The sequence below is a fragment of the Tamandua tetradactyla genome, chromosome 7 (genome assembly GCF_023851605.1).
Source record: "Tamandua tetradactyla isolate mTamTet1 chromosome 7, mTamTet1.pri, whole genome shotgun sequence".
Lineage (NCBI taxonomy): Eukaryota > Metazoa > Chordata > Mammalia > Pilosa > Myrmecophagidae > Tamandua > Tamandua tetradactyla.
Genome location: NC_135333.1, coordinates 17625877 through 17651856, shown reverse-complemented (window position 1 = coordinate 17651856; position 25980 = coordinate 17625877). Strand labels below are relative to the sequence as shown.

At 37.2% G+C, this 25980-nt stretch overlaps 1 protein-coding gene across 5 annotated transcripts in view; it reads left to right on the top strand.

Moving 5' to 3' along the window:
- Positions 1-25980, top strand: part of SMYD3 (SET and MYND domain containing 3) — an 876127-nt gene that overhangs the window by 612529 nt on the left and 237618 nt on the right. The window contains exon 1 of one of the 5 annotated variants that reach the window (XM_077168528.1): positions 19007-19025. The exons of the other annotated variants lie outside the window; for them this stretch is intronic. Coding sequence (XP_077024643.1) covers positions 19011-19025 — 15 coding nt within the window. The 5' untranslated portion in view covers positions 19007-19010. Of the gene's footprint in view, positions 1-19006; positions 19026-25980 lie in introns of those variants that run through there. 5 annotated transcript variants of the gene reach the window in all.

Here is a 25980-nt window from a genome sequence, read left to right as displayed (position 1 = left end):
TAAGACCCATCCTGATTCATTTGACCACACCTTGGGGAGAAAATACTTTCAAAAGGTCCTATTTACAATGAGTTCACACCCAAGAATGGATTTAGATAAAGAACGTATTTTTTTCTGGGATATATAATTCAATCTACTGTTCGCACATAGCAAGAAACCTCCAGCAAATAGCTAGTGAGGAGCTGAGCTCTGTCAGCCACCACATGTATGTACTCGGAAACCGATCCTCCAGCCCTAGTCAGTCCTTGAGATGACTGTAGCCCCAGTTGACAGCTTTACTGCAACCTCAGGAGACAATGAGTCAGAACCATCCACTCTTGTTCTGAGGAACAAGCAACTCTTGATCCTCAGAAACTGTGAAATAATAAGTGTATATTGCTATAATCTGCTAATTGTTATGTAGTAATAGATTACAAAGACATATGACAACTGTCTGTATACAGGCATGCCTCGGAGATATTGTGAGTTCAGTTCCAGACCACCACAATAAAGCGAATACCGCAATAAAGTGAATACCACAATAAAGCAAGTCACATGAATTTTTTTGTCTCCCGGTATATATAAAAGTTAGGTTTATACTGTACTGTAGTCTTTTAAGTGTGCAACAGCATTATGTCTAAAAAACAATGTACATATCTTAATTTTTTATTGCTAAAAATTGTAAACCATCATCTGAGCTTTTAGCAAGTCAATTTTTCTGCTGGTGGAGGGTCTTGTCTCAATGTTGATGGCTGCTCAGTGATCAGGGTGGTGAGTGCAGAAAGTTGGAGTGGCTGTGGCAGTTCCTTAAAATAAGACAACAATGAAGTTTGCCTCATTGATTGACTCTTCCTTTAATGAAAGATTTCTCTAGAGCATATGATGATGTTTGATAGCATTTTACACACCGTAGAACTTCTTACAAAATTCGAGTCAGTCCTCTCAGACTTTGGCACTGCCTTATCATCTAAACTGATGTAATAGTCTAAATCCTTTGTTGTCATTTCAACAGTTTCACTGCATCTTTACCAGGAGTAGATTCTATCTCAAGAAACCACTTTCCTTGCTCATCCCTCAGAAACAACTCCTCATCCATTCAAGGTTTATCATGAGATTGCAGCAATTCAGTCACTTCTTCAGGCTCTACTTCTAGATCTCTTGCTGTTTCCACCACATCTGCAGTTACTTCCTCCCCTAAAATCTTGTACCCCTTGAGGGTTAGAATCAACTTATCCATGAGAGTTGGAATCAACTTCTTCCAAACACTTGTTAATATTTTCACTTCCTCCCATGAATCACAAATGTTCTTAAGGTCACTAGAATGGTGAATCCTTTTCAAAAGTTTTACAATTTACTTTGCCCAGATCCATTAGAGTAATCATCATCTGTGGCAGCATAACCTTATCACTTGAACACTTAGAGGCCACTACAGGGTATTAATTGGCCTATTTTCAACATTGTTGTGTCTCAGGGAGTAGGGAGGCCCCAGGAGAGGGAGAGAGATGATAAACTGCCCGCTGGTGGAGCAGTCAGGACACACAACATTAATTGATTAAGTTCACCATCTTATTTGGGCAGTTTGTGGCACCCCAAAACAATGGCAACAGTGACATGAAATAGTAACATCACTGACCAGAGATCACCATAACAGATATAATATAATGAAAAAGTTTGAACTATGTGACAGAGATGTGAAGTGAACACATGCTGTTTGAAAAATGGCACCAATAGAATTGTTCAATGTAGGATTGCCACAAACCTTCAATTTATGAAAAATGCAATATCTGTGAAGCACAGTAAAGTGAAGCACAATAAAACAAGGTATGCCTGTGTATCTGTCTACATTGATATAATACTTAAGCTGCGATTCTGTTCCTATTTCCTATATTAGAGTGACGAAGGCACGAAGAATTTATTTCCTTATTTATCCTTGCTAACGTAGATTATAAACATCTTAAGTGTAGGAAATCCTCAGGACCCTTTACAGTGCCTAGCACATGGAAAGGGCTTCATGAATTAGTTGAAGTAATGAGTGAATGCACTTTATCTACATAAAGAAGAGAAAGATGAGAAGGACAATAAAAGGAGACATTATAGTTAATATATCTGCCTATTCAGGTCTGTTTTGTGCATGAGAGGAATGTTTGATGCTCATATCTAAGTGGATACCTGAATTTTTCTCTTGTTCAGATCCTTTGATGAATTTTAAGAATAGCTTCTATTTCCTAACTTGATTTTAACTTATGATCATGAGTTTTTCTCCTGCTTCATGTTTGATGAACTTTAATAATTTCTTTAAAATACTCCCACTCAATTCTGAATAGGGGCTGCTATAGATACCAAAGAATTAGCAGCACATCAATGGGAAAGTCAGTGTATTACTTTTTTATTGTTTCCATTACAAATTTCCACAAGTTTAATGGCTTAGATTGATTCAAATTTGTTATCTTACAATTCTATTAGGTCAGAAGTGTGATGTTAATCTCTGTGGGTTAACATCAAGCTGTCATCAGGACTGCATTCCTTTCTGGTGGCTCTAGGGGGAATACCTTGCTTTGCCTTTCCCAACTTCTAGAAGCTACTAGTATTCCTTGGCTCATGGCCGCCTTCCTCCATCACCGAACGCAGCCATGTCACATCTTTCTGTCTCTTTCTGTAGTCACATTTCCATCTGATCACTTCTGGGAGGCTGTCCACTTTTAAGGATTCATGTGATTAGATTGGACCCATTAGAAAATCCAGAATAAGTTTCCCATCTCAGGACTTCTACTCTAAATCACATCTGAAAATTCATTTTTGCCATTTCAGGTAACATATTCACAGATTCCGGGGATTAGGATGTAGGAACATATTTGTGTGTGTGTGTGTGGGGGGTATTATTTTTCTTACCTAAATCAGGGAGAAAATCATTAGATCCCTCACCCCTTCCCTTCCTTCCAATTGCTTTAAAAGAAGTTCCTACAAGTAAGAGAAGAAAAAACAAAAAAGATCAGTGACCAACATATGAAAAAACAGCAAGGAGTAAATAGTGAAATATAGATGTAATTGTCATGGTTAAAGTGGATACACTGGTGATGGATGTTCAGTTGTTTTAACTGGCAGGTAAAAAATTGGCATTGTGAATGACGAATAAGGTCACCTACAGATCATGTCACTACCTCTATGATATGTGTGTTAAAGAATTATTAAATGAAAAGATGGCAGACCAAGACGATCACTATCAATAAGGAATTTTGAGTTGCAGGAAATATCCTGGACACTGAGAATGTGACTGAGTGTTAGGATGTGAATAACACAAATTCCCAGATTAGTTTTGTGTTTCCTTTCTAACTATAGCCATTTGAAACCATGTCAGATCCAGAAACTTTGTTCAAAGACCAGACAGCTAGATGATCAAATGGAAGCAGGACTAGGTCAGTCTTCTTCTCTCTCACCTCTTTTCTCATTTAACAACAACCATATATATAATAAATATAGGAGAAATGCCTCCCAACTACCTGAAGTAACATAAGATGGACATTAGAACTTACAGTTGTGATATGGTACAGAAAAGGTGATAGTTTCCTTACAACTTTTCAAAGATCAGAATGAATGTCTTTTATTTGGCATGCATAATATTTTTACAATTGAGTTTTTAGGATTCTAGTTATCTGCCTTTATCATGGGTGTTCAACTCTGAGTAAGTTTAGTAAGGTTTGAAAAGACTACAACCAATCTCCATCATCTTATACCCTACCATATCTAAACTGACTTGTAAGCCTCTGAAAAAACAAAACACACTTGTAATTGGAAATCAGTGATTCAATATAGGAAATATGTTTCTCTTTGATTCCTTCAAGGCACAAGGTAAGTCATCTTAGGAGGCTAATATAGAAGCTTTCCTGTGTTATTTTCCTCCCATTTATATAACTAACCACTCCCTGGCAGTGAATGAATCAGTAGGTATTTATTGGGCCTACTTATGTCTGGCCCCATATTAGGCATTACACATGTATGAGCTAGGTTTCTGCTACTTTGCTGCAGTTTGCCTGTAAGAAGATAATATCCAGTGATAAGGACATTCAAGGTGTTCACAGCCTAAATTTGAGAGGGGGGAATTGGCATGAGAAAACTTCACAATGAAATCAGGAATAAAATATAGGGACAGTAAAGTGCTGTGGGAATGCAGAAGAGGATTGATGAGCTGTTTTTTTCTTAAAAGGCCTTTAGTAATGGTGGCATTTATGTTGAGCCCTGAAAGGTGAGGAGGATTTCTTAGGAGAAGGGTGACAGAAGCACAATCCAAGCTGAAGAAACCTGTCATCATAAATGTTGTGAATTTTAAGACATGTACCAATTACATAAATAGTTTGAAAAGGATAATAAAATTAGAAATGGTCTAGGTGGATATATTTCACCACTACTTCCAGTGGTTTCTAGATAAGTTCAATTGTTTTCAGTCTCAATTAAAAAAAAATACTTAAACTAACTTATATGATAAAGAATGTTTATCGATTTGCAAATCTCAAAAAAACAGTTACGTCAGGCTTTAAATATACTCTGATAAAGATTCTTGGTAGCAAAATGGCTGCTGAGTACCAGGTCTCACAATGACATGCCTCACAATCCAGAAGAGATGCTTCCTTTCCCCAGCTATCAAGCAAAAGTCCTTTGGTTCTTTCTGATTGGCATACCCCTCTTTCCCTCTCAAATCATTCTTTATGGCCATAGGAACACTATTTGCTAATTGGTTTAGGTTCTAGTTATTGCTTATCACTATGGCAAGGGGTTGAAGAGTAGGCAGATTGGATTAGGCCAATGAGTACCCATTGCTAAGACAGGCTTGAAACCAATTCCCCCATATCACATGGCCACTTCAGTGGGAGGGATAATGGTGTGAATCACAGGAATGGATGTTCTGCAGTCATTACTGTCAACTTATTACATTACAGAACCTGTGATAGGTGGTTAAATTACAGTAGTGATGAGGATGGTTTTTTTGATTACCTACCACAGGCCAGCCACAGTACTAGAAATTTTACCTAATTATCTCTAATTTTTACATCAGTTCTGAGAGATATACTTCCATAATTCCCAGTTGAGAAAGCTGAGACTCAGAGAGAGAGAGAGAGAGAGAGAGAGAGAGAGAGAGAGAGAGAGAGAGAGAATAACTTGATCGAGATTCCCCACTTAGAAAATGACTGAGCCATGAATGGAACTGGCAAACCTCTATTTCCAGAGATTGAGCTCTTTCCATTATATCATGATGCATTTCCATTATATTGGGAAGCTCTGATTGTTAGGGCTGGGATGTGTGTGTGTGTGATTTTAGTTGCTCAGCTTAATTATATAAGGCCAAATCTGCCTCCTACTATAGTAACTCCTTGCATTTATTCTAATTCTGAGGTCTCAAGAAGTTCTCAAACTTAGAGCATTGTAAAAACACAGTTTCCTGGCTTCTAGCCCAGCCAACTGAATCAGAGTCTAATGGTGGGACCTTGGAAACCGTGTTTTTAAAAAATTATAGATGATTGTTTAGCATAAATGGGTTTAAGAACTTGTACTTTAGAATGCAAGCAATCTCTTTTGTTTTAATATTATTAGCCTTCAATATTTAAGACTGCTATCATGGCTTCCTTGGACATTTGGTTCTTCAGCTTCTTGGGTGGTACTTTTAAGATCTGGAGCTTTGGAAAAAGGAAGACTGATTCTATCTCCCCTCTCCACTGTTATAAATCATTTACCTTGGGAAAGTTTCTTAAATCTCTCAGCCTTAGTTTGTTTATAAAGTGGTAATAATAATGGAATCTATCTCAAAAAAGTTGTAAAGAGTAACTTAAGAAAACATATGTAAAGTACTAAGCATGATGCCTGGTACATAGTAAGTGTTCAATGGCTATTACTTATTAGTAATTTTCAAACTTCCCTGGTTCCTTCAGCTTTCCTTTATAACATGCTTTCTAGGTGCATTTTAATATTTCCCCTTAAAATGTGATTCTCCTCCACTTTCTAAAAAGGTGTGTGGCGGGGAACAGATGTTAACACAATACTCCAGATGTCTGACCACAGGGTATAGTAAGATTATAACTTCCTGTGGGCTGAATGAGAAGCTTTTCTACATGCAGATATTCTTTGGATGTTAAACATCTTGGAATTTCCCATCCTTTTATAAGCTCTTTTCTCTTGGGAAGTTTGTCCATTGTTGATTACAGCAGCATCTGGACTCTTCAAGGTCTTTTGGATATCTTCAACGTGGTCTCAGCGCTAGGCTGTGTTTAGAGGTATCAGTATGAGAGTGGATTTCATCATAAAAATAAGTTGCTTCCAAGATTGCCAAGATCTGTTTTATCTAAGAGAGATCTATCAATATTTTCGTATTTGACTAAGGAGATGACTAATTTGAAATGAAGTATATTCTCCAACAGAGAGTCAACTTGCCTCACAACATGTGGATTACTGTTTACATAAAATGCAAGTATATTCATTTGTTCTATTTATTTTGATCTCTTGGTTCCCAAATACATGCTCATTTGTTGCATCACCTGCACTAATTTTCTTTAAAATGTCTGTAAGACAATATCATGACTATTTTAACTTGATGAAGCTAGTGCATAGCCCACTGAGATGCACTTTGCTAAGGACATTTTACTGCCAGCTTCACTGTTGGGTGTGAGTGGGTCACCTTTATATTGGAAGAACTGGGAGTGTAGAAATGAAGACTTTCTGTTCCTCTTTGATAATTTACAGGGTGGGTTTTTCAGGTGTAAAGACTTCATTGCATATTATGAAAGTATACAAATGCTACATGTTTCAGTTAGCAAATTGAAGAATTTACTATTAACCTTAAATTTTCATGTAATTTGTTTTTTGTGTCTTAATAGCATAAAAGCAGTTGGTTTCACTAGGGAGCTATGTAAGTAGTCTATAAAACTTAAACTATAGGAATAGCAGCACTCCCTGTTTGATATAGTGGAAATGCAACTGAGAAATCAAAATTTAAGGCATGATTTTGATTACTGAATCATTATATAGGTTTTCCTTTTTGCTTTCTGGTATATTGGAGTAGACAGAGGGAAATTTCTGAAATCTCTAAATTGTAATCTAGCTGCCTTGATCTCTGACAATGGTTGTATAATGCTTATCGTCTACCCCCTGTGATTGTGAAAACCTAGCGACTAACTTCATTTATACCCAATTATCCAGTTTTTCAACTTTAGAGTCTTGTGATCACTAAAGACAGCCCCTTCATTTATTAATGAAGGTCTTGGATTAGCCCAAAACTAATGCACCCCAAGTCTAAAGTTATCGTAATGACTGAGACTGGATCTAACTAAAGTGGGCCTACCTGACATGAACATTAGCTTAGACTTTAAACTACAAGTCTCCCATACCTCATTCCATCATTTTTTTTACACACATTCTCTAACTAAACATATAATCAATCTGCACGTGCTCAATAATTAGATTACCTCTAATTACATCATCTGGGGCCACTGTGCTCATTATCCTAAACCCGCCCATCTTTTTTGTTTTCTAATAAAACTATCAGAATTTCTGCAGTTCAAGGAGACAGATTTTGGGCCACTAGGCCATCTGCTCTCCTACTACACCCCTAACAATAAACTCTTTCTCTCTGTGAAACACTGGTGTCTCAGGAACTGGTTATTGAGTGTATTGGGCAAAAGATTCCATGGACTTTTTCTGGTAACAGAAATATATTTTGGGGTGGCTGCATCTGTTCTTAGAATTTAAATGTCAGAAAACAAACTCATGGGATAAGATGGCAGAGTAGGGAGCTTTAAGACGCAGGTTGTCCTCCAAAGCAGCTAGTAACCCCCCAGGAACTTTCTGAAACAACTGTTTGGGACTCAGGAGATCAGAAGAATGCTGTACACTATCCAAGAGAGTGAAAGGAAGAGACCGATAAGCTGTGATGAAGAGCTATGAGCAGAACACTCCGTGCTACGGTGCCCATCCCCCACGCTGAGGGCAGGCTGCCCCAGGATCCAGTCCCTGACTGGAAATAAAAGTCCCCCTCCCCAAGAACAGGGGAAGAAGGGACACCATGAGTACCGATTAGGGCTTTTGATTGGTGAATTCAGAACACTGGGTCCCAGCTCTGAGGGCTGCTACAATTTCAACACCTCCAGAACAAAATAAGCAGCCAGCAGCTTCTGTTTCAGCCCTGCCCCAGCAGGGGTGGAGTTGGGGGGAGGGGATGGGGAGATTTCAAGCACGGTGCCTTCTTAGGCTGCCGGTAACTGTTTGCTGAAGGGCATCTTTTCCACAAGAAAAGGAGAGTGGGGCACCATCCAGCCCTGGTTGTGGCTTTTGATTAGTGAATTCAGACTGCTAAGTCCCAGATCCATGTTGTGGTTTCACTCCATCCCAGACAGAAGCAGCCAAAAGCCACTGTTTCAACCACGCTCCCCAAAGGAGCAGTGTTGTTTGAGACTTAAAGCCACAGTACCACCTTAGGACTGTGGGGAATAGTTTATTGAAGAGCACCATCTGCTGGGCAGGCCAGGAAGCACAGATTTGGGGAGCCATCAAAGAGAAGTTTGTCACCCTTCTGGGTTTTCTTCCTAGAGCACTTTGGAACTGATCTACAACCTTTCATGTGTCTCTGGTCCTGTTCTAACTGGGAAATACTGACTTGGAAAAGTCCTCTCCAGGTGACCATTCTCCCAGAATTTGCCCTTCAGGCAAAAGAATCTAGAGACAACCAAAGGAGTGTTAAACAAACAAACAAAAAGAACAGTAGAGGCAAATAAAATACAACAGATCAACGTTTCTGAGAAAGAAAAGAGGATGAAACGATTCAAAAATCGAACTGTATATTATCTAGGATAAGAATCAGATGAATAAGAGCTGAAAAAACTGGTCAGTGAAAAGCTATTCTAAAGGTGTATAATTTGAACCAAGTGTCGAAGTGTCTTAACACAGAACCAGTCACAAAGAAAACCCTAGGCAAGAGAGGGAAACTGACTCCCAGAATAAACTCATCAAGATAATCAGATGCGAGGCGCCAACAAAAACTTACAAGCCCTACTAAGAAACAGGAAGATATGACTTAAGGAACAAACTAAAACTTCAGAGAAGACAGAATCTGGAAGTACTAATCAAAGCTATTCAAACAAATCTCCTAAATCAATTCAAGAATATGAAGGAAAATATGGCTAAAGAGATAAAGTACATTAAGAAGATACTGCATAATAAATTTAGTTTAAATGCTAGTGATCAATGAAAGCAAGGGGTAAGGGGTATGGTAGGTATAATCTCTTTTTTTTCTTTCCTGTGTTCGTTTTATTTCTTTTTCTATTGTCTTTTTATTTCTTTTTCTGAATTAATGCAAATGTTCTAAGAAATGATGAATATGCAACTAAGTGATGATATTGTGAATTACTGATTATGTATGTTGTTTTATTTTGTTTCTTTTTTTAATTAATAAATAAATTAAAAGAAAAAAGAAGATACTGCATAAACACAAAGAAGAATTTGAAAACTTAAACAGACCTGGCAAGATGGCTGCATTTTGAGGTATGGAATTTAGTTCATCCTCCAGAGCAGCTAGTAAATAGCCAGGAACAGTACAGAACAACTGCTGGGGGAACATCAGTGTCTGGACACACAACATACACCAGTCCAGACTGGTGTGAAACAACTGATATCCTACATAGAACTGTAAAGTCCCCCAAGCTGCAGAGGCCAGCAACCCTCCCCCATGGGCACAGCAGACTTATTTCCCAAGAGAAAAGGAAACAGAATTTACTAGTAGCAAGGGCTTAGCTCAACCAAGCTCCAATTGTAGAATTAATTAACAAATTGTGAGTACTGAAAACAGACCCCCCAGCATGGATAAACCTGGAATAAGCACTAAAGGAACTAGGAGGTTTTGCTCCTGCAGAGAGGTGGTGGGGCTGATGGGAAAAACAAACAAACAAAAAAACAAGTTTTTTGAGTTGGACAGAACAAAATACTAGAAAAGGGCTGGACCCCAAGAAAAGCAGGCACATAGAGCCTGGAAATACATAGAGCCATGTACCAACTCAAACTCTTGATTGGCAAACCTGAGGAGGGGAGTTTCAGTGTTAAAAAGGCTTCTTTGCTTTTTTTTTTTTTTTTTTACTCCTTAAATAGCTCATAAGATAGAACTGCAAACACTCTCAGGATCCAGCACCTCCACAGACAAGGGGGACACTAAGGCACATCTGAGAGACAAAGTAACTAGTCAGAATACTTTAGGGGTTAATTTCCTAAAGGGCATATCTTCCCAAAGAAAAAGGGGGCATGACCCACCTCAAGAGGAAAAGGAATTCAGGCTTCAAGGGCTAGAAAACAGAAACAACCAAAGCCCTCTGCTACTGTAGCCTCTGTCTCAACCATGCCTCTGGCAGGGAGAGTCTTCTGAAACTATACGTACCCTATCACTTTATGCTAGTGGGAAGCTGTGGGCAGACAAGCATGACAAGTTGGATAGGATAGGAAAAACACAGAGTCTCGAGGCTTCGTAAAAAAGTCTGACTACCTGCTGGATTTCACCCTCAGGGAAAACTGATTCTACTCTCTCCTTCTGAGACATGGGCCTGTCTGGTCTAGGCAAATCTGACTGGGGTCTATAATATCTGAGGAAAACCCTCCTCAGGAAAAAAAAAAAGTGCTCCATATAGGCAGAGCAAGAAGCAAAAAAAAAAACAACCAAGAATTGAAAAATTCTGATTAGTTAAACAATACCTGTGCTAGAAGTCTAGAATAAGTTGACCTGAATGGCAAAAGAACAGATAAAGAACAAAGCCATCCAGCAAGAAAACCCAGGGTAAAAGTGAAAACCACCTCCAGAATAAACTAATGAAGGAAATCAAATGCTTAGATGCCAGCAAAAAATAACAAGTCACACTAAGAAAATGGCAGATACGGCCCAGTCACAGGAACAAACCAACAATTCAAATGAGATACAGGAGTGGTAGCAACTAATTCAGGATGCTCAAACCAGACATGCAAAATCTCACCAAAAATCAAATAAATGAGTTGAGGGAGGATATAAAGAAGACATTGGGTGAACATAAAGAAGAACTTGAAAGTTTGAAAAAACAAATCACAGAACTGATGGGAATGAAAGGCACAATAGAAGAGATGAAAAAAAAAAGCAATAGAAACCTACAAAAATAGATATAAAGAGGCAGAAGAAAGGATTAGACCGGGCATTTGAAATCCGACACACAAAAGAAAATCTGGGGAAAAGAATGGAAAATATGAGCAGGGTCTCAGGGAATTGAATGACAACATGAAGTGCATGAATATACATGTTGTGGGTGTCCCAGAAGGAGAAGAGGAGGGAAAAGAAGGAGAAAGACTAGTCAAGGAATTAATCACTGAAAATTTCCCATCTCTAATGAAAGATTTAAAATTATAGATTCAAGAAGTGCAGCATACCCCCAAACAGAATAGATCCAAATATATATACTCCAAGACACTTTCTAATTAGATTATCAAATTTCAAAGATAGGGAGAATTTTGAAAGCAGCAGAGAAAAGCAATTCATCACATACAAGGGACACTTGATAAGATTTTGTGTGGATTTCTCAGCAAAAATCATGGAGACGAGAAGGCAATGGTATGAAATATTTAAGATTCTAAAAGAGGAAAACTGTCAACCAAGAATTCTATACCCAGCAAAGTTGTCCTTCATAAATGAAGGGGAGATTAAAATAATTTCTGACAAATAATCACTAAGAAAATTTGTGACTAAGAGACTGGCTCTACAAGAAATACTAAAGGGAGCATTATAGGCACATAGGAAGAGGCAGGAGAGAGATCTGGGGAAGAGTGTAGAAATGAAGACTATCAGTACAGGTAAAAAGAGAGAGAAAAAAAGGATATGACATATAAAGTCCAAAAGACAAAATGATAGACAAAAGTACTGCCTTTACAATAATTACATTTAATGTTACTATATTAAACTCCCCAATCAAAAGACATAGACTGGCAGAATGGATTAAAAAACAGGACCCATCTATATGTTGTCTACAGGAGACTAACTTTAGCCCCAAGGACAAAAATAGGTTGAAAGTGAAAGGTTGGGAAAAGATATTTCATACAAATACCATCCAGAAAAGAGCAGGGATAGCTATGCTAATATCTTACAAATTAGACTTCAAATGTAAGACAATTAAAATGGATAAAGAAGGACATTATATAGTAATAAAAGGAGCAATTCAACAAGACTTAACAATCATAACAATTTATGCACCAAGCCAGAGTGCTCCAAAATACATGAGGCAAACACTAACAGTGCTGCAGGGAGAAGTAGAGACCTCTACCATATTAGTGGGAGAGAACAATTCCCTGCTTTCATCAATGGCTAGAACATTTAGACAAAGGATCAAAGAGGTAATAGAGATTTTGAATAATATGATAAATTAACTAGACTTAACAGACATTTGGAGAACATTACACTCCACAACAGCAGGATACACATTTTTCTCAAGTGCTCATGGATCATTCTGAAGGATAGACTATTTGTTGGGTCACAAAGCAAATCTCAATAAATTTAAAGGGCTTGAAATTATACATAACACTTTCTTTGGATCATAATGGAATGAAGTTGGAAATAAATAACAGGCAGAGGGCCAGAAAATTCACACATATATGGAGGCTAAACAACACACACTTAAACAACCAGTTTGTTCAAGGAGGAAATTAAAAGAGAAGTTGGTATATATTTGAGGCAAATGAAAATGAAAATACAACATATCAAAATTTATGGGACACAGCAATTGCAGTGCTGAGAGGGAAATTTATTGCTTTAAATGCCTACATTAAAAAAGAAGAAAGAGCAGAGATCAAGGAGTTAACTGTTCACATGGAAGAACTAGAGAAAGAACAGCAAACTAACCTCAAAGCAAAAAAAAGGAAAGAAATGACAAAGATCAGATCAGAAATAAGTGAAATTGAGAACATGAAAATAATTGAGAAAATCAATTAAACCTGAAGTTGGTTCTTTGAGAAAATCAATAAAATCAAAGGACCCTTAGCTAGGCTGACAAAAAAAAAAAAAAAAAAAAAGGAGAGAGAAAGGATGCAAATAAAGAAAATCAGAGATGCAAGAGGGAATACAACCACTGACCCACCGAAATAAAAGAGTTAATGAGAGGATTCTATGAGCAATTATATGCTAATAAACTAGATAATGTAGACAAAATAGACAACTTCCTAGAAAGGCATGAACAACCAACACTGACTCGAGAAGAAATAGATACCCTCAACTAACCAATCACAGTAAAGAGATTGATCTAGTCATCAAGAAACTCTCAAAAAAGAAAAATCCATAACCAGATGAATTCACATGTGAATTCTACCAAGCATTCAAGAAAGACTTACTACAAATCCTGCTCAAACTCTTCAAAAAAACTAGAGAGGAGGGAAAGCTATCTAACACATTCTATGAAGCCAATATCACCCTCATACCAAAGTCAGACAGAGGTACTCTTGGAAAAGAAAATTACAGACCAATCTCTTAAATGAATATAGATGCAGAAATCCTCAAAAAATACTTGAAAATCAAATCCAGCAGCACGTTAAAAAACCTATACACCATGACCAAGTTGGATTTATTCCAGGTTTGCACAGCTGGTTCAACGTAAGAAAATCAATTAATGTAGTACACCATATCAACAAATCAAAGTAAAAAAAACCTTATGATCATCTCATTTAATGCAGAAAAGGCATTTGACAAAATTCAACATCATGTCTTGATGAAAACACTTCAAAAGATAGGAGTAGAATGGAAGTTCCTCAACATGATAAAAGGAATATATGAAAAACCCACAGCTAATATCATCAGTGAGGAAAGACTGAAAGCTTTCCCTCTAAGATCAGGAACAAGGCAAGAATGCCCACTGTCACCATTGTTATTCAACATTGTACTGGAAGTTCTAGCCAGAGCAATTAGACAGAAAAAGAAATAAAAAGCATCCAAATTGGAAAGAAAGAAGTAAACCACTCACTGTTTGCAGTTAACTTACTGTATGTCAGAAGTCCCCAAAAATCTACAGCAAAGCTACTAGAACTAATAAATGAATACAGCAGAATGGCAGAGTATGAGATCAATGCTCCAAAATCAATAGTGTTTCTATGCAGTAGTGATGAGCAATCTGAGGAGAATATAAAAAAAAAAAAAATTCCATTTACAGTAGCAATCAAAAGAATAAAATATTTAGGAACAAATTTAACTGAGGATACAAAAGACAGAAAACTACAAGAAATTGCTCAAAAAAAATATCATGAAAGACCTAAATAAATGGAAGGAGAAACAATATTCATGGATTGGAAACTAAATATAGTTAAAATGTCATTTCTACCCAAATTGATTTATTGACTCAAATGCAATACCAATTGAAATCCCAACAACTTACTTTGCAGAACTAGAAAAAGCAATAACCAAATTTATTTGGAATGGCAGTGTGCCCCAAATAGCTAAAAATATCTTGAGAAAGAAAAGTGAAGTGGGAGGTCTCACATTACCTGACTTAATAGCATATTATGAATCTACCATGGTCAAAACAGCATGGTATTGTCATAAAGATAGATATACTGACCTATAGAATTGAATTGAGTGTTCAGAAGTAGACTTTCTCATCTATGGAAAATTGATCTTTTTTTAAAAAATATTTTTATTGACAAATCTTCACACACATACAGTCCATACATGGTGTAAAATCATTGGCTCACAATATCATCACTTAGTTGTGTATTCATCACCATTATCATTTTTTAAAAACATTTGCATCACTCTCAAAAAAGAAATACAAAGAAAAAAAACCTCATACATCCCATGCCCCCTACGCCTCACTCCCATTGACCACCAGTGTTTCCATCTATTTATTTTACATCTTAACCGTCTATTATTTATTTATTTATTCTTTAATCATATTTTTTTTTACTCATCTTTCCTTACACTGGATAAAAAAAGCATCAAACACAAGGTTTTTACAATCACACAATAGTCACATTGTAAAATTTGTGTCTTTATACAATCATCTTCAAGAATCAAAGCTATTGGAACACAGCTCAACAGTTTCAGTACTTCCCTTCAGCCACTCCAATACACCATAAACTAAAAAGAGATATCTATATAATGCATAAGAATAACTTCCAGGATAGTCTCTCGACTCTGTTTGAAATCTCTCACCCACTGAAATTTAATTTTATCTAATTTCTTTCTTCCCCGTTTTGGTCAAGAAGGCTTTCTGAATCCCATGATTCTGGGTCCCAGCTCATCCCAGGAATTCCATCCTACATTGCAAGGGAGATTTATACCCCTGAGAGTCAGGACAATTGATCTTTGATAAGGTCGTCACGTCAACACAACTGGGACAGAGCAGCCTGTTCAATAAACGGTGTTTGGAGAACTGGATATCCATATGCAAAGGAATGAAAGAGGATCCATATCTCACACCTTATATAAAAATTAACTCAAAATTAATCAAAAACCAAAATGTTAGATTTAAGACCATAAAACTGTTAGAAGAAAATGTTGGGAAATACCTTATAAATCTTGTAACATGAGATTGGTTTCCTAGACCTTACACCCAAAGCACAAGCATTGAAAAAAGAAATAGATAAATAGGGTCTCCTCAAAATTACACACTTTTCTGTGTCCAAGAACTTTGTCTGGAAAGTAAAAAGGCAGCCTACGCAATGGAAGATAATATTTTAAAACCCCATATCAGATAAGGATTTAGTATCCAAAATGTACAAAGAGATTCTATAACTCACCAACAAAAAGAGAAACAACCCAATTAAAAAATGGGCAAAAGACCTGAACACGCAATTTTCAGAAGAGGAAATACAAATGGTTAAAAGGCACATGAAGAGATGCTCAACTTCACTACCTATTAGGGAAATGCAAATCAAAACCACAATGAGCATCATCTGACACCCACTAGAATGGCCATTATAAAAGCAAAAACAAACAGAAAATGACAGTTGCTGGAGAGAATGTGGAGAAAAAGGCACATTTATCCACTGTTGGTGGGAATGTAAAATGTACAGCTCCTCTGGAAGGCAATTTGGTGGTTCCTCAGGAAGCTAAGTATAGAACTGCCATATGATTCAGGAATCCCATTACTAGATATCGATTCAGAGGAACTGAAGGTGAGGACACAGACATCTGCACACCCTTGTTTATAGTAGCATTATTTACAATTGCCAAGAGACAGAAACAACCTAAATGTTCATCAATGCATGAGTAACTAAATAATCTGTGGTATATGCATACAATGGAATATTAGGCAGCTATAAGACAGAATAAAGCCATGAAGCATGTAACAACATGGATGAACTTGAGGATATTGTACTGAGTAATATTAGCCAGAAACAAAAGGACAAATATTGTGTGATCTCACTAAGAACTGATATTAATGAGTGAAATCTGAGAGTTAAAGTTAAGAACACACGTTATCAGGAGATAGAAAGAAGGTAGAGATTGGGCAATTGGTGTGTTGAAGGCATACAAATTGTGCAAGAGGACTGATTGTAAAAATTTAGAAATGGGTAGTACAATACTACCTGATGCCAATACAATAATATGAGTACACTAAATGAAGTTGGATGTGAGTATGTTTGAGGGAGAAGGGCTGGGGGAATGTATGAAACTGGAAGGAAAGATAGAGGATAAAAACTGAGACCATACTTAGGAATGCCTAGAGTAGACGAGGATGGTGATTAAATGTAGAAATATACAACCTTTTTGCATGAGGGAGAACAAATGTCAACATTGCAAGGTGTTGAAAATGGGATGGTATACAGGAAAAGTTACAATCAATACAAGCGAGGATTTATGGTCAACAATAACATTGTAATATGCTTCCACTGATGTAACAAAGGCATTATGTGAAAACTAAATGTTAAGAAGTGGGGAATATGGGGAACAGGTATGGATTCTAGGTGGAAGAAAAGGAAATTTCTTCATATAGATTATGGTGGCAAAGACAGGTCTATTTACTTAGGTTGAATTATATGATATGCGAATAAAATTGTTTAAAAATAAACAGAGAGAAACAAGTGCTAGGGAAAATGTAGAGAAAGATGTATGCATTCCGTTAGTAAGGAAGGTGAGAGGTGCAGATTCTCCAGAGGGAGAGTGGTGGTTCCATAGGAAGCTAGGGATGGGGTTGCCGTATGATCTTGCAACCCTGTTGCAGGTATATTCCTGGAGGAACTGAGAGTGGGGATACGAATGGACATTTGCACAATGGTTTTTATGGCAACAGCGTTCACAATTTGTAATGGATGGAGGTGCCCTAAGGGTACAATGACTGAGGAATGGAAGGGGGAATTGTGTTCTTTAAATATAGTGGACTCCTGAGTGGCTGCAAGAAGAAATGAAGTTGTGAGGCATGCAACTAGGTGAATGAACGTACTTTAAGGAAAGTACGTTAAAATGTCTGCAACAAAGAGAAAAATAATTATCATGCCTCACTCATATGGATTAACTATAATTTACAAACTCAGAGAATTGAACTCTAGAGCATGTGTTATCAGGTGGGGGCCCATTGTAAAGATTCCTAGACTGTAAACTCTTACAGCAGTCACATATATTTAGGAGTTGTAATTGATATTTCTAAATTCTGAGATACTGAGCTATTTGTATATAACCTGGTTGTTCCTTGAAACTTCAGGTTTTTATGTGACACCTGAGACTACGAGTTAGAGCACTGATACTGTGAAAATCAGCATTATCCCATTCAACAACTTTTTAAAAAAATAAAATAAGTGATCAAACTTCATCTAGAGATATGAATGAAGCTGATCTGGATAGGATTAAGGTAAATCAGAACAGTGGGTAAAGGATGATATGGCCCATATTTTCAGACTTCAACTTCTGTGTGAGCCCAAAGGGAAAGATGTTGATTTGGTGCAAAATTTATATTCTGGGTAGCACAATCTAATTTAACTTGTATGGTCAGTTCAGTTGAACCACCATAATTACATGGAATTTTGAAAAGAGTGTGACATCTTGTTGGTTTGTACAAGTTAGTGTGACGCTCTAATATATCTCAGAGAATAAAAAAGTATTTGCAAAGTCCCCTTGGGAAACTGGGGAGAAAGGAGGAAATATTCAATTTCCCCATAATTATGCCTAAGAGTTACCTGCAGAGAGCCTCTTTTGTTCCTCAGATGTGTCATCTCTTTCTCAGCCAACTTGGTAGGTGAAGTCACTGCCCTCCCCCCACTAGGTGAGGCATGACTCCCAGGGGTATAAATCTCCCTAGAACCATGGGACCTGATTCCCAGGGATGAGTGGGGCCTGGCATCAAGAGAGTGAGGAAGTCTTCTTGACCAAAAAGGGGAAAAGAGAAATGAGACCAAATCTCAGCAGTTGAGAGATTTCAAACTGAGTCAGAAGGTTATCCTGGAGGTTATTCTTATGATTATATGGATATCTATTTTTAGTCTATGGTGTACTGGAGTGGCTAGAGGGAAGTACTTGAAACTGTTGAAATGTGTTCCAGTAGCCTTGATTCTTAAAGAAGACTCTATAACTATATAGCTTTTTCACTGCATGGTTGTGAAATCCTTTTTTCTGATGCTCTTTTTATCCAGGGTATGGACAGATGAGTAAAAAAATATGGATATAAATAAATAATAGGGAGGACAAAGGGTAAAATCAATTGAGTAGATGAATATACTAGTGGTCAGTGTGAGGAAAGGGTAAGATGTATGGTATATATGAGTTTTTTTTTTTTAATTTCTTTTCTAGAGTGATGTAAATGTTCTAAAAAATGAACATGGTGGATGAATACACAACTATATGATGATATTGTGAGCCATTGATTATACACCAAGTATGGAATGTACATGTATGTAGATTTCGCAGTAAAAATATTTAAAAAAAAAAAAAGAAAATTCAATGCCCAGGTGGGATCCAATATCCTTGCACAGGATAGGGTATAGTTACAAGTAGGATCCTGGTGGGTGGTAGGGAATTTGGTGGAGTTTTCTCCTGATTGCTTAATTTTTATTTTTGAAACAGGAAGCAGCTTTGTTCAATGAAAGATCCTGGGGTAAGTGGAAGGATAACTGAGTCCATTCAGAAGTCATTTTCACATGTTTTGATTTTGGAAATGTTGCCTTCTGTTTGAACTAGAATATGGGTAATTTTCAAATCAAACATGCCTTTATTCTCTCATGCCTCCATTCTTTCCTTCTGTGGGCCTTTTCTCATCAAGAGCAAACTTGACATCAGGAAGCAAAGATGTGTGAAACTGATAGCGCAAATTAAACATGTCTAGCAGGCTCTACAGTCTGGTATTTTTTATTAATCAGTTATATCAGATATAGGTGAATCTATGGAAAATGTACTTAGATTTTCTGATTAACACTTTAGATAAGCTTTGTTTGTTTTCAGTGAAAATCTCTCTAATTAATTTAAACAATTTTTAGCAATGACTTCATTGCTGACAGCAGCAATTAAAGATAAGGAGCCAAATGCTTATAATTGTATCTACTCCTCAAAGTACAGTAACCTGCGCCCTTCCTGCAGCCCCATGTCTGGACTCTGTATCCCAATTCGCCTAAAAAATTAAAATAGAAGAGCAGATTCCCTGAAAGGCAGCTATTTCCAGGTACATATTCACACCCCAAACAAGAGTTTCTAGTTCAGTGATCACCTCAAGGAAGGGAATTTAAATCCAATAGTGTTACTTAAATGGTTCATCATTGGTTGTAAATGGGTTTCATATTGACTTAATATTTTCTCCCTCAGCTAGCTTTTCAAAAATGCTTTATTCTCAAATTTCGAGTTTCCAAAATACTAAACAACATTGTCTATCTTTCCTTGATGCTTCTGCTGTGTGAAAAACTGCACTTTTCAATCGTCTATTTATAATCTCGTTGTCACCAGATAGCATTTATGAGGTCCTTCTAAACACTACAGAACTTTTCAGAGTACTTGATATACTAAGCTTTATTATTATAATGCTTGATAACTGTTTTCTCTTTTGAAAGTTTTTCACCTAATCTTTATTTGCAGCAAGGGTTTAATTTTTATTAACATTGAAGAACAAATTCCACAAGAACTAATTCTGGATGAGAGTGATAGGATACACAAAAAACACTGGCTTATAGAGGATAGTTTATATTTTTCTCAGGTAGCCAAAGTCTAGAGGCAAACTATGCAGGGTTGGTAAGATGCTCTACGCTGTTGGAGACCCAGGCTGTTTCTGTCTTGCTCCTCTTCTATCCACTATGCATTTTTTCACTTTAGAGCCAAATATGGTTACTAGACCTCCAGGGATCATGTCTGTATTGAAGAGAGCAGGAAAGAGAAATGAACTAGATATGTGTATTTTTGTCTTTTAGGAAATTTCCTGGAAGTCCTGTACCCTTCTTTTTATATCCCATTTGTCAGTATTTAGTCACATAGCCATACCTGGCAGTCAGGGAGGTTGGAAATGTAATCTTTATTCTAGACAGTCATCTCTGTGAATAAAAATTGAGGCTTCTCCTGAATATTTTTAGAGAATGACAGAGAAATGGCATGCAAAGTAGTCTTGGGTTCTCATTTAAAGTTGGCACTAACAACTGTGGGTGAGTCACTAGTCACCTTATTCCATTGAGATCTGGTTTCCACTTCAATAAAATGATGTCATTGGACTAACTGGTTTCTGATTCCTTTGAACTAAAAATATCTCATCATTCCATGTCCTTGGAGACTCAATATTTAGGTATTTAGGGTGTTTTGTTTATGGTGTCAGTGGGTTTTTAATCTTTATGTTAATCATTGGAAACATTAAGGAAATTGCTGAAATCACATCATTTAGAACCAGAATGAAGAAAAAAATTTTGAGTAAGAGTCCATCATACAAATATGAAAGATTTGCTGATGTTAGATTTCATCAGCACTCCCATATAGGTTTGAAATGAATGGAGAAAAACAGTACATAGATTTTAAGAAGAAAACTCAAACAACTAAAAAATCTGCTATGTACATCTGGTCAAGAGTTCGCCATGGCCTACATGCTGGATTTTAATCTCCTTAGTTTTGTTTCCTAGTTGGTCGTGAAAAGGTAGTTGTCATTTCATTTTATGATTTAATTGTTGTGAAATATTTTAATAAGAAACAGCATTTTGGTATGTCTGGTTCTTATGGAAAATAATGAACCTGCTGCAATTAGCTTTTAATTTTCTTTTAGTATGTTGTTTCCTTTTGATGAAAATGCATTTATATTAATTCTATTATAGGTACTCCTATCCCAAGAGTAAAAGAGTAAAAAGTTACGGATGAAAGCAATGCCCTGAAGGCTAGGCTTAAGACAATAAAGCAAGGAAGATGAGTTATCTTGTCTCTCTGAGACCATAGTATAAGGTTTCCTCAGTTGGTGGCAGACAAGTGAAAGTCCTCTACCAAAATATAGAGCCCAAGCTCTTTAAAGTCATATGAGAAATACTTGACCACAAAGTCAGTGGTGTGGCTATTCAAAAGAAATAGGAAAATCCTATTCTAAATGGAATATAACATTCCTCAAAGCAAGTCCAGTGAGTCAATCGTTTTTTGAATTTTTGCTCATCCTGTGGAGTAAATAAATTTTACTATTTTAAAAACAGTCTATAATGAATACACAATGAGCCATGTATATTTTTCTCTAGTACTGGGATTTTGTTATGAGGAATATGATAAATATGAATTCAGTGTTTAGGAGGGGATTAGTTAAAAAAAAGCTTTATTATTTTGAGATTTCTTTGATAGAGTATCTAATTTATAATTTATAAATGATCGTTTTACGGTTACAGTACGTCAGCCCTCAGATTGACATTTTAAATACACTTTTGTTGAGATATATTCACATGCCATATAATCATCCAAAGTGTGCAATCAGTGGTTCATAGTATCATCATATAGTTGTGCATTCATCACCGTAAATCATTTTTGAACATTTTCCTTACTCCAAAAAAGAATAAAAATAAGAAAGAATACCCAAAACATCCCATACCCCTTATGCCCCCTATTATTTATTTGTTTTTTGTCCTTACTGTTTTACTCATCTGTTCATACACTGGATAAAGGGAGTGTTAGCCACAAGGTTTTCACAATCACACAGTCTCAGTGTAAAAGCTGTATAGTTATACAGTCATCTTAAAGAATCAAGGCTTCTGGTTTACAGTTCAGCAGTTTCATGTATTTCCTTCTAGCTATTCTAATACACTAAAAACTAAAAAGGGATATCTATATAATGCATAAGAAAACCTCCAGCATGACCTCTCAATTCTACTTTAAATCTCTCAGCCACTGGGCAATGAGGCTTTCTTAATCCCATGATGCTGGGTCCAGGCCCATCCCCCGGAGTCATATCCCACGTTGCCATGGAGACATGTCCTATGAGTGTGGGGGCAGGAGGGCAATGAGTTCACCTGCCCAATTGGCTTAGAGAGAGAGGCCACAACAGACTGACATTTTGATTGTTTCATATTTGACTAGAAATGGAGACAATAAGATATAACTTTTATTTAAATCTAACTGCAATCTTATAAGTATATAATTAAAATTTCCACAGCATTTAAAGATGGTAATGCAGCATTTCCCCAAAAATCTGAAGAGAGAACATGCCTGCATTATATAGGAAAGTCATAGCTCTACCACCCTCCTGGAAAGAAGACATTGTAATGCTCCAGTTCCTACTGACCAAGCATACACCCAGAGCTAGACAGGGAGCTGCCTGTGAGAGTCTTGCTGTAGCCTGGCTTGAAGACATGTGCATGGAAGCAGTTGTTCTTTGAGTGAGCTGGTAACACAGAAAGAGAAAAATAGTATCAAATTCTTCCTTTTTGCACCAAGTTATGTGATCATTTTCCAAATGAAATGACCCTTTCTTACTTTAAATCTAACCATAAACAATTTTATTGGAGCCAGAACTTGCATGTGCTTTTAATAGTAACACTAAAGAATCATTCTCAGAAATGTATGACTTTTCCTTTTTCTTTCTTTGCTTTTGTTATGGCAGGGTAGATTGGACCTTTTCTTTCAGATCTGAAAAAATTTTTTTCAATACCTTGAGCATTTGTGTTTATAAATGTTTGGCTTCTGACAGCTGGTTTGGGTTCAACTGTGTAAGAGAAACCTTCAATTTTAACTCCCTTGCAAGTGTTTATTCCCTTAAAACGTTTCTAATGTAAATATATATACATAGAAAGAGGATTTTGAAAGGTTCTGCTTAGTTAAGTTTAATCTATCCTGACAGTTTAGCATTGTGGAATTCTTGTAATTATTATGCTCTGGTTGTTTGTCCAACCTGGTGTGCACAGAGGACTCTCAGGTAGTTAGTTAACCAAGGCATGGACATCCAGCATGGCATCAAGATATTCATAGTTTGGCCTTTCAGGGAGAACAGAGCTTCTGGACACTAGTCTGACCCAGTTGGCATCCCACTAGTACTGCGTGTGCTTTTGGTACTACCTGTCATAGAATCTCTACATTTATTTGACCATGTATTAATTCTTTACTCAAGGTTTATTGAGCACCTATTATAAGCCAGGCATTCTTCTAGGCATCAGTGATACAGATCTGAACCAAATGGACAAGGTTTTAACCTCTTAGAGTTGAAATATTTAATACAATCACAGGTCAAAATTAGGGGTCACCATACTTTTATGTAAAGGACCAGATAATAAATATTTTAAGCTTTGTGGGTCATACCTTCTCTATCACAACTACTCCATTCTGCCTTTATAACACAAAAGCAACTATAGCTGATATTAAGTGAATGGGCAAGGCTTTTTACCAGTCTAACATTACTTACAAAACAGGTGGCTGGCTGGACCATGGGCTATAGTTTGTTGACTGATTTTAAAAGAAATGGAAATGTGAATTAATAGAAGATACTGTTTTTTTCATTGATACATTGGCAAATACTCAAAAATTAGAATACCTGTTGTGGCATAGGTTCTGTGAAAATATACTGTTAAGACACTTCCAGAGATGATGGCAGAGTAGGGAGCTCCAGGATTCAGGCCTCCCACCAAAACAGCTACTAAACAGGCAAGAATTACTAGAAACAACTATTTTGAAACCCTAGAGGCCAAAAGAATACTGTACAGCATCCATGGAAGAGCTGGAAGAAGAGACTGATAAGTTACAGTAAAGAATTGAAAATTATTCTCTCTGTGGGTGGCTATAGGCATCCATCCCTCCTCTTATGGCAGGCCACCACGGGGTCCAGTCCCTGGCTAGCTGTTCATGATAGAAGGTACTTAAAATTGTTTTCCCCAAAATAGGGGTGGGCACAGCTAAACACTGATCATGGCTTTTGATTAGTGAATTTGGATTGCTAGTTCCTAGCTCTGAGGGCAACTGTTGTTTCAGCTTGACTCAGACAAAGGTGGCTGTAGCCATTGTTTCAAATCCACCCCAACACAGGTGTGCAGCAGCCATTGTTTCAACCCTCCCTGGACAAGGGTGAAGGTTGTGGAGATTAAGCACGCAGTGCTTCTTGAAGGCAGCAGGGGACAGTTAGCTGGAGGGCTGCATTTGCTGGACAGGCCAGGAAAACTCAGTTTTGGGGAACATTCAATTAAGATTTTGGAGTCCTTCCTGATCCTCAACCCCAGGACACTTTGGAGCTAGTCAGCATCCCCTATATGGGTCCGTGGCCCTGTTTTGGCTGGGAAAAACTGACTTGTGAAAGTCCTCTCTGAGGTGACCCTCTGCCCAGAGTTTACTCTTCGTGTAAAAGCAGCCCTCGACAATGAAAAGAGTGTAAAAAAACATTCTGGGACAAAGGTCTCTGGCATCAAGTACATGGGAGAGGGGATCTGTCTCCAGGGAAACAGAGGGGACAAGCAAACTCCTTGTAAACAGGGAAACTCTAGAACAACTAACAAGACAAAACCTAGGTTATGACAGAGGTTCAGAAAGACGGAAAACCCTGAAGACTGGATTTTGCTTGGGCAGACCTTGCTGATAGGAGGGCTAAAGCTCAAGAAAATCTCTACTTTTTCACTGGTGGTTACATAACCAAGAAACAAACATCCTAGGTAGTAAATCCCAGAGTTAACACTTTAAAATATTAAAATGTACAGTGTGCAATAAAAGAGTACAAGACAAACAGAGAAACAGGAAATGATGACTTACCCAAGGAAGAAGATAAAAATACAGAAAACACCTACGAAGAAGACAAGAATGTGATCATACTAACAGAGACTTTTTTTGAAAAAAAAGATCTTAAAGATGCTAAAGAAGATGAAGCAAAGTACAGAAAAAAAGAAGAATATCAGGAAAACAATAAATGGACAATGTGAAAAGCTAAGTAAAGAGATAGAAATTTTGAAAAGGAACCAAACAGAACTCCTGGAGTTGAAGACCACAATAACATAAATGAGAAAGTGCTCAGGAAGGTTTCAAGAGCAGATTGGAGCTGTTAGAAGAAAGAATCAGTGAGCTTGAACACAAGACACTTGAAATGAATCAGGCTGAGGAGCAGAAAGGAAAAAGAAATATTAAAAGTGAAAATAGCCTAAGGTAGCTCTGGAACATCATCAGACGCACCAGTATATGCATTATGGGAGTCCCAGAAGAAGAAGAAAAGGGCAGAAGGAATAGTCAAAGAAATAATGACGAGAGAACTTCTCAAACTTAGCAGATGACATGAATGTGCATAACCAAGAAGGTCAGAAAACACCAGAGCAAACATGAAGAAAAATGCATCCCATCATATACCGATTATGACACTGAATGCAAAAGACAAGAGAGTTCTGAAAGCTGTAAGAGAAAAGTAGCATGTTAGCCTGAAAAGGAGTCCCAGGTAGATTGAGTGCCAATTTCTCATCAGAAACCTGGTAGACAAGAAGACAGTGGGTTGAAATACTTGAAGTGCCAAAGAAAAACAACTGCTGCCAGCCAAGAATTTCATATGAAGTCTCTCTTTCAAAAATGAGGGAGAGATTAAGACTTCCTCAGATAAACAAAAGCTGAGGGAGTTTATCACCACTAGAAGGGCCCTACAAGCAAAACTAAAGGGAGTTCTT